We start from the raw sequence: 9,908 nt of genomic DNA on the forward strand, positions 1-9,908 counted from the left end.
AATGCTAGCTGCCTGTCACGTTCTCTTGTCATGGCCACACCTCCGCTCTCTAACCCCCCTTCCCCACCCACACCCCTCCCCTACCCACTTTGATGCATTTTTCAAATTTCACCTTGGGGCTGAGTTATCTTTTCACAGGGGGGGTAAGATACACTTTAAATTAGAGCACTGCTTCGCTGATCAGTCGATCAGTGCTATTTTTAGAACGTGTCCTGCAGGCGACTGAGAAGGGGTCTGCGGGCGACCTGGTGCCCGCGGGCACCGTATTGGTGACCCCTGTTCTAGTATTACCCACTATTATTTTGTACAGCATGTTGTATATCAGGGCTAGTCAACTGGCCTGCAAGTAACCAAAATTTGGCCCGTCAATTGGTTCATTCATCAATTAAGCCAAAACCCCCGGTTTTCTACTTTAATGACTCTAAGTTCTTTGAGTTAGACATGTGTGGTATCTACAGAATCATCAAAATCTTGGCTACAAACTGGTAAAACCATTTCTATGAACATCCAAGACAGTTAAAACTACAAGCAGTCGAAGCTAAAACTATGAAAGTGAAAATAATATTGGTTTAAAAATTTGGCAAGTCAGAGATGTTAAAATATTATTTGTGTTAAACAGGAGGCAGAATGTGTTCTTTTTGTTTTTGATATTGTTTAGTGATCACTACTTTTATAGGGTCCTGTATGTTGTATTCATGATTAAATACAGCAAAATAAGCTATTTCAAAGGTAACAGATCTTTGTAATACTTGGTTTATTTACATAACATTAACTGGATGTTCGGCCCCTGAGCAGTTGACCTGCATTAACTGTGGCCCCCGGAGTGATCTATGCCATGCTATATATGATTAAAAACAATGTTTTTTTTACTGTTTTTTAATTTGTTTTTCTGGTTTTCATCTCAGTCTGAACAGCCCAGTCCTGCCAGTTCCAGCTCCAGTTCAGGCTTTGCTCCTACACACCACAAACGCCAAGGTAGCGCACGCACACACAGACACACACACACACACACACACACACACACACACACACACACATGCATTTGGACCAGGTCCCCACGAGGCTGCTTTTTTTGGTTAAAAAGAAAAATTACCCACATTGTAGAAAAAACCCGTCCACACACACACACACACACACACACACACAGAGGTTTGTTTTTATATCACCGTGGGGACCGTGGATTGACTTCCACTTATTTTTTGGTAATTTTATAGCCTGACTATTTACCCTTAAACTAACCTAAACTTAATTCACACCTTGGTCCTAAGCTAAAGCCCCAACTGAAATTAGCATCCATACCCATGTGGACTTTGGGCTTTGGTCTCCGTGATGCACGTTCAGTCCCCACAAGGCTGCCTTTTTCTGGAAACCGGTTCATATGATGTAGCAAAAACGTGCKTACACCCACACACACCCACACACACACCCACACACACACAAACACATCCTTGTACTTGCAACAAACGGAGGACTTTGTATTGACTTTCATTCATTTTTGTAACTGCATTCATGCCTAACCCAGACATTTTCCCTAACTCTACCATTACTAATCTATTCCTAACATTATTAGATTAAACAAACATTACTAAAAAAAACTCTGCCATCTTTGTTTTTCTGTTTAATTTGATGATGGCACAATGAATTCTGGTATACCATCAGCCACGTAAGATACTCAGATGCAGCCTACGTTTTTGGGGTTTTGCCGGCTGCATGAAGAGGCACTGACAAATTGGGACAGCCTACGGCGGCGGGGCAGTGACGTAAGCGGCCGACAAATGCGGCCAACATCAGCTGCAATCCATGAATTGAGACACAGCCTATGTTAGCAGGAAGAAACACCTGAAACCCTTCATCACTTGGAATCATCATCGTCAGAAAGTCTTCTCATGTCAGAAGAAAAATCTGATATAAAAACTAAAGGTTTTACTGTTCTAACTTCTAAATGTGCAGAAAGGATGCTGAACAGAKAAAACCTTGAATATTTCTGTTTAARCTTAGAGGAAATGYGAACAAAAACAGTGTTCATGGRMAAGAGGRAATGATCAAAGTCAAAACCAAATGAAGCTTCAATCATAAAATGAGCTGTAAACATGCTTTGTGCTTTTTAAAAGAGAAATGCAGCAGAGCGTGTTCATTACCACTTTACTGCGTCCACATGGTGTGTTTACTGGAGKTAACTGAAGCAGAAACCATGACGTGGATTCACCTGTTCCTGTGTTTTAAACCCAGTGCTGGGCCCGCTGCAGTCAGTCATGCAGGATCTGCAGTCTGATGAGGACGACGAGGACTCGGAGGACAACGATGACGACATGGACTCTGATGCAGAGCGACCAGCACACACACACCTCACACACCATCAGCTCAGGTTAGCAGCTTCATGTGTGGATGAATGTCTGCAACACTCTGAACTAAATGTAACTGTGGAGGACAGCAGCAATGATGGAGACCTCAGCTTTCTGCAGAATTCAGTGACAACTATTAGAGTAGAAACTACCAGCTCGACGCTGCTGCAACAACACGACAGAACCGGGAGCTTAAAACGTGAAAACAGAGATAAAAAAAAAAAGTCATTTTCTGATATAGTTAAACAGTTTGCAGAGTTCTGTCTGTAAAAAATGGTTCATTTGTCTTTTAATTAGTGTAAAATATTAAAGAAGTGTAACCTTGGTTAGTTTTAACATGATGCCAACAACAGTGGAAACATTACAGAAGAGCTCAGCAGGGAGTGAAGAACAAACCCATCATCTGCTGACGTCTGTAATTAAACCTTTATTTCACCAGGAAAATCCCATTGAGATTAACAATCTCTTTTGCAAGGGAATCCTGGCCAACACTGGTAGCAGTACACAGAGGTTACAGAACATTCACKGCTAAAATAGAAAAAGTTAGCACGGTCATAGATAGATTAAGTACAACATTCCTCTGTTAAAACATTTACAYACAGATGATTCRTTCCCAAAATCAYTAAGAACAYCCTTAAAAACATTTAGTGACAACAYCDCRTTTAGGTTCAWYTATCTCTGCAACTGYTTCCAAGAAGATGGAGCAGAAAACTGAAAAGATTTCTTTCCAAGTTCAGTTCGGACTTTAGGCACCGAAAGTAAAAATAAATTCTCACAACGAAGAGAATATACTCTGGTGGTCTTTCTATTTATATAGGCCAACAAATATGATGCAAGAAATCCTAGTATGGCCTTATAAATGAAAATATGCCAATTATGGAGTCTACAAGTAGCCAAGGCCATCCATCCAACTTGGTTGTCTAATGTGCAATAATGTGTAAAAGTTTTTAAACCTGTTATCAATCTTAGAGCTTCGTGATACAGTATCCAGTGAATAGACATTTAAGAGAAACACATGGATAAAATGTCCCCGTAGTCCAGTACAGACATAAAAGTTACATCAACCAGTCGCTTTCTAGCCTCAAAAGCTACTGTAGACACGATCTAATCCTGAAATAAAATCCCAATTTTAATCTCAGCTTCTTCACTAGCTGTTGAATACGGGAAGAAAAAAACAAAGAATTATCAATTAAAAATCCTAAATATTTATACTGTGACATATTTTCAATTTTTAGACCTTCAGTTGTAACAATGACTGGAAGATCCTTGGGTTCAAATCTCCCATTAGAAAACAGCATCACCTTTGATTTATCTGCATTTAACACAGGCTTAAGGTGATAAAGATTTGTCTGTAAAACATTAAAAGCTGACTGCATTAAAAGCATTATTAGGTGAGAGACCAGAACAAWATMATACTGTATCATCTGAGATCTATTGGTCAGATAGTTGTCAAACAAACAAAAAGTTTYTTCAGACAAATGTGTTCCAGCCTGACTGCAAAGAAACAAAATATTAAAAAGTAAAAACTTAATTTGTCCTCTTACCTTTGGTTCATTAAAAGTGGACAGTACATTTACAAACTGATGTAATTCATGCATCGTTCTCCTGATTTGGAGGTAAATAAATGGTAAATGGCTTTCTGTTGCACCTTTAATTTTCTTCACCTGCCCAGGGTCAGTTTGAGTGACGGCAGTGAGATTGACAGCTCCTCTTCCTCACCCCCCACCCGCAGAGAGGCTCCAGCCCTTTTAAAAACTACTAATAACCAGGTTAGAGACTTACGCACGTCTGAACATTCTTCAAAACATCAAGGAGAGAGCCCTGCCATAACTTTGTTTCTTTTTTCTCTGTTCCATCAGATACTTGAAGTAAAGAGTCCCATCAAACAGAACAAGAACGACAACATGGATTGCGACAAGGTARACATGACTTTTCATTCTGATCGAAAAACCTGCAACTATCAGATTTGTGGATTACTGGGTCAGAGATTAATCAGAATTCAGTCCAGGGTCTATTACTCCGACTGAGGGTGTTGGTTTTCCTTTCTGTGCTTTTCTAGTGTTTCTGTATTCTCTGACTCTGTTTGGTCCTTTCCTGTGTATTTCTGCTCTAGCCCCGTCCATGTTCACCTGGTCCTCCCAGGTGTTTCCCATTGTCAGCTCTTTGTGTCCCTCTATAGTCCATTTTTATATACTTTTATGATCRCTCACGGGAGTTGAGTTCAGGTGCAGCATGAATACTTTTCCACAGTTCTGTTGGGCCGTCATGTAAGGTCCAGTAAAATACTGAAGATGGTGGAGGGGTTCAGATCTGTGAGGGTTGTTGTGAAGTAGTGGATCTAACCATTCAGCCAACCAAAGGTTTCTGTTAAAGTTTTACACCAGTTATTTATTACTTTACACTGCTCGACAACCCTGAAGGGTGCTGGTTTTTGTGATTATCAGTGGTGGGCAGCGCTAACGCAAAAATTAGCTCTGCAATTTCTAAAGTGCTTCTAAAAATATTTAGGTCCGCAACTTCAAAAACGCTTATGTCATAGAAAAACTAGCGGAAGCTAATTTTAAAGCGCAAGTTCAATTTGACACTTACTAGCTGGCAACAATTCATGTACAATATATACACAACACTGCCAACTAGCGGTGTATGAACCCTTGTACAGCTTAATCCTACAAACGCTGATTTCTGGGGGATGTGATTTCCTGAAGCAGAACTTTGGCTCCTGGTGTAAAAATTAAAAAGTTGTTGAGGATTGCTAGTTTGGCTGCTTCTTTGTCTTTTTCTTTTGTTTGTTGTTGCTTTTTCATTGAAGAAGCATCAATAAAGTAATTTTAAAACTGTTTATTGAAAAAAAAACTGAAGCGATGCATTCTGGGTACATGACGGATTTGATTTGTGATGGGAAACGAAAGTTTTTCATGTAGTTGCGCCAGTTGAACACTAGATGTCTGTCTAACCCTGTTGGCGGATTGCTTCGACCAATTACGTCAAGTATTGAGCTCCATCGTTTAAAGGGCACTTATTATGCAAAACTCACTTTTTTCATGTTTTTAAACTTACTATTGGGTCTCTACTGCTTAGAGAAGCAGTCCAAACACCAAAAAAATGCACCCAGCCGTTTTTTAGCTGTAATTAAATGTATTTTTAGGCATCTGGAAACATGGTATTTTTCAAAACARGTTATTATGATGTCACAATAACAGTCACCTAGCAACCTAAACCAGAGTCCTGCTCCTCACCGTTCAACCCGAGGTGAAGCTCCGCCCACTTCCTCAAAGGACGATAGTTGTTCTGTTTTTTTCAGCAGCCATGGAGAACAGAGATGCCTGGATTCATTTTATTTTTATCTTTGATGACAATGTTCTTACAATATTGCCAAATATAAAGCTATAGTTTGTGAAAATAATTTCACTTTGAAAACTTCTACCATGTCGAGTGGGCGGAGCTAAAGTAAACAAACGGATAGGCGGGATAGGGGAGGGGGGTTTCCATAGCAACTTCTGGATACAGCACGTTCTGCAGAGAGATGAAGAACAGGAAGAACTGAAAAGGTGAAATTTCATTTTTTGAGCTTCTTTTTGTGAATTAAATCAAATGAACATGTTTTGTATAGCCCACAGATGGATCCTAACTTGTGCTAAGACCCCCATATTAGGCAGCCTTTAAACTTTTTTAAAGGAGCTCCGATTGTAAAGTAAAATAAATCAATACATACAAAATTTTAGCATGGATTACAAACGTTTACTGTTTTTACTGGGAAAGGGAGTTCTAAACAATGCCTTCCTGCTACGTAAGCAGACACAAAGCATTGTGGGAAATGAGAACCGTGACCGAGAGCAACAGTCAGCAAGGATGTATATCTTCTCAATAAATGTGTTTATCTGGGAGGACACATGATCTGTTGGACYGATCATGTGTGTTGTGATTCATTGACAGCCATACTTTCCGCTGTTCAAGATAATGATGACTGGTAGATAATTAGTTATTAACGGTACTGCATTTTTATTTTAGAAAGCATGAATCCACTTATGAATTATAAAAATTTCTAAGACCGCTAAAGCGCAAACAAAATATTTAGGTCCGCAATTAGCGGATTTGCGCTTTAGCGGACTGGTGCCCACCACTGGTGTTTATATTAAAAACACACTGTGCTCCATTACACACCTGATGAAGTGTTAACGGTCCTTGATGGTTTTGCACAGAACTTGTATGGTGAGGTTGTGTGGGTTTATTATCAGTAGCGGCATGTCTGGGTCCTGGGTGGAGTGTGAAGCTGGACCAGCCACACTGGCCTGTATGTAGACCAGGTCAGTCTCAGAGTGATGGAGAGGAAACTGCTCTGACWTGTGTCAGGTTCAGTTTCAGCATCTTACACAGAATCTTTCATCATAACAATGTCAGAAAATGTTTGGTTGTTCAGTGTAACGTTCTCACCAACATCAACAAATATCAACAAAACTCTTGTGTACCGAGGTACTGAGGTACAGTGATGCAGTGGTACAGTGATGCAGTGGTACTGAGGTACAGTGATGCAGTGGTACTGAGGTACAGTGGCACTGAGGTACAGTGGTACTGAGGTACAGTGATACAGTGGTACTGAGGTACAGTGGTACTGAGGTACAGTGGTACTGAGGTACAGTGGTACTGAGGTACAGTGATGCAGAGGAACTGAGGTACAGTGGTACTGAGGTACAGTGGTACTGAGGTACAGTGATGCAGTGGTACTGAGGTACAGTGGTACTGAGGTACAGTGGTACTGAGGTACAGTGATGCAGAGGAACTGAGGTACAGTGATGCAGTGGTACTGAGGTACAGTGGTACTGAGGTACAGTGATGCTGTGGTACAGTGGTGCTGTGGTACAGTGGTACTGTAGTACTGTGGAACAGTGGTACTGTGGTACTTGGTACAGTGGTACTGCTGCTGTCAGCCATAAATCCACCACAGCTGTCTGTTTTTCTTCTTCCTCTCTCTGAGTGTTTCTCCACATTAACAACTTCATGTGTGTTTTCTAGGCTTACCTGGATGAGTTGGTGGAGCTGCATAAAAGACTGATGACACTAAGAGACGGTCATATTTTACAACAGGTGAGCTCTTGTCTGAGGCCCACACTGTGGGTACATTATACCTGTACTGAACACCTGCTTTAAATCCTGGATCAGTCCATTTCTTACCGTACTAACATTACAGAGCTCCACCTATCCCCACCTGAGACATTTCATGCGTCTTATGTCTGAAAGAAACCAAACCCTGTCTAACTTGAACTTATGTAATAGTTATCAGAACCCACTTCCTGTTTACAAGACAGGAAATGATTGGGTCTCTGGGAAATCAGCAAAGAATGTGGCTCAAACAAACCTGCTGAAGAAAGCTGAGTCTGAGATTGTGATTTGATCCCTTCCAGTTCCTGAGAGGAGCTGAGGTGTTCAGCTGTTGATGGATTGTTTCTGGTTTTCAGATCGTTAACCTGATCGAAGAGACGGGACATTTCCACATCACCAACACCACCTTTGACTTTGACCTGTGCTCGTTGGACAGAAGTACAGTCCGGAAGCTGCAGAGTTACCTGGACACATCGGGACTGTCCTGAGCTCGGCTCCCTCTGCCTTTCTTTTTTCCCTCTGACTTTTTCTGGATCGATTCCACATTTGGAGGAAACGCAGACGGCCGTCTGTGGCCGCYGGTCCAACCTGCCGGTCGGACCGGGTTCTCTATCCTGCTGCAGAAACCAGGTCCAGGTGTGGTGAGGAACCCCATCGATCAGCAGCTCACCTGGAAGGCCTTGAAATTTTACTTGAGTTAAAAAGTAGTGAGGAGTTTGTTGCTCTGTGAACATGGATGTTTCTGCTTCTGTTGCTGATGGAGACAGAAGCATCTTCAGCACTGCCTTACAGCATTCTGAGTCTTATTTATTGAATTCTTTTGCAGGTGTGTGTGCATGCGTGTGTGTGTGCGTGTGTGTTTAAGTGACAAAAATGCAACATGGAATGAGACTTTGTGAAAGCACTTCCAAACAGGTAGATCTGTGTGACAGAACCTTCAAACGTTTTCATATCTCTTGAACTTCTCCACATTTTGTCTCGTTACGACCCTTAAAGTATTTTATCAGAACTTAATGCGACAGAACACAAAGAAGAGAACCTCAGCTGGTTTTTTATAAAGGATGTGCTGCTGCCTCTGTTTTCAGCTCGCCTGAGTCAGACCTCTGCAGGCAGGCTGGTTGTTCTGGGTTTTAGTTTGGAGGATCAGAGTAAAGGGGGTTGYAAACTAATGCACGCCACACTTTTCAGACTTTTATTGTGAAAAATGTTAAGAACTGTGGATTTCTCGTTTCCTTCAGTTGTGTGCTGCTTGTGTCGGTGTGTGACTGAAGGTGAAATGTGGAGGAGTTTCAGAGTATGAAGGTTTTTCCGGTGATGTTTGTTTCTTAATAAAGTCACTGAATTGTTTTACTGCAGAAAATAAAAGTCCTGTCATGTTTGTTTTAATCCCACAATGTAAAAATCAGCTGATGTAGGAATCAAACCAGCGAGCTGATCACATGTGGAACCTGGAGGAGGATGAAGAGTAAGTTCTCCAACACTTCTCTGGTTTTACCTTGGGGTGAAAATACATTTTAAAGTCTTTTTCATTAAGTCTACAGGTTTTATGCTCAGTTTGTGATTTTTCTCAATTTAACACTTTGATCCAAAACATGAAAAATGTCACAAAGTAACCATCAGGAATAATTAGTTCTGCCTTCCTGAACGTGGGGCGCTGTGGGTGCTGCAGCACTCTGGTGGATGACAAAATAATGTCAAAACTAAAAAAGCAAATGAGCAAATAAATAAACACATCTGCTAATGATGTTTAAGTTAATACACATTATAAAAGAAAATGCTAAGTTTCTGTTTAGCTCCGCCTCTTTTTGAGTATCTCCCCGCACCTCCGATGTAAAACATGTTTCCACTGCAACAGACCTACAGTAAGTCCTGTAAAAGCCTTTCAAACATCAGGACTTTAGGTCTGAAGTGTTTCTTTTTGAAAAGTTCTCAGAAAATCTTTTTTTTTTTTTTGACAGGTACTGATTTTAATGTATTTATTTTGAAACTTTCCGATGTTCAATCAAAGCTTAGTGTTCAGCTTGAGAGAATGCCTTCCACAGATTTGTTGCAGAAGGTGCTTTAGTCCGTTTGATGAACAGAAAATAAAAATGATGTCATTTTTCAAATACTCTGAATGTTTTTTTTTACCCTGGACGTTGTCTGACAGTCTTCTGTGTACTTTGAAGAAAATGAATAAATGTTCTGTATCTTGTACAGATGAGCTACTTTTGAGCAAGTTGTCTAATTTATTATCATTGTTTTTATTATAATTGTTTGCTTCTTTGTTGTAGATAAATCGTTAAAGAAGTATTTCAACCATTTGAACAGATTTGTAAACAATGAAAAATAATCTAAATAACCTCTTTGACCTCACTTTGAGGAAACTGAGTTTAAAGCTTAACCCCGCCCACAGGCAAATTAAAAAAATTCCAACAAAGTGGGCGGTGCCAAGAAATACAGAGGGGCAGGGCGAAGTGTGTGGATGAG

General features: G+C 40.6%; 1 protein-coding gene across 1 annotated transcript in view; it reads left to right on the plus strand.

Annotated features, from left to right (window-relative positions):
* Positions 1 to 9,653, plus strand: part of mllt3 (MLLT3 super elongation complex subunit) — a gene marked incomplete at its 5' end in the record, with an annotated part of 25,204 nt that extends 15,551 nt beyond the window's left edge. Inside the window, 6 exon segments of the mRNA XM_014034108.1 lie at positions 906 to 975; positions 2,230 to 2,365; positions 4,015 to 4,111; positions 4,202 to 4,261; positions 7,353 to 7,424; positions 7,796 to 9,653. Of these exon segments, the coding sequence (XP_013889562.1) occupies positions 906 to 975; positions 2,230 to 2,365; positions 4,015 to 4,111; positions 4,202 to 4,261; positions 7,353 to 7,424; positions 7,796 to 7,927 (567 nt within the window).
* Between the last annotated feature and the right edge of the window lie 255 nt (positions 9,654 to 9,908).

The sequence above is a fragment of the Austrofundulus limnaeus genome, unplaced genomic scaffold (genome assembly GCF_001266775.1).
Source record: "Austrofundulus limnaeus strain Quisiro unplaced genomic scaffold, Austrofundulus_limnaeus-1.0 Scaffold1971, whole genome shotgun sequence".
NCBI classification, from domain to species: Eukaryota; Metazoa; Chordata; class Actinopteri; order Cyprinodontiformes; family Rivulidae; genus Austrofundulus; species Austrofundulus limnaeus.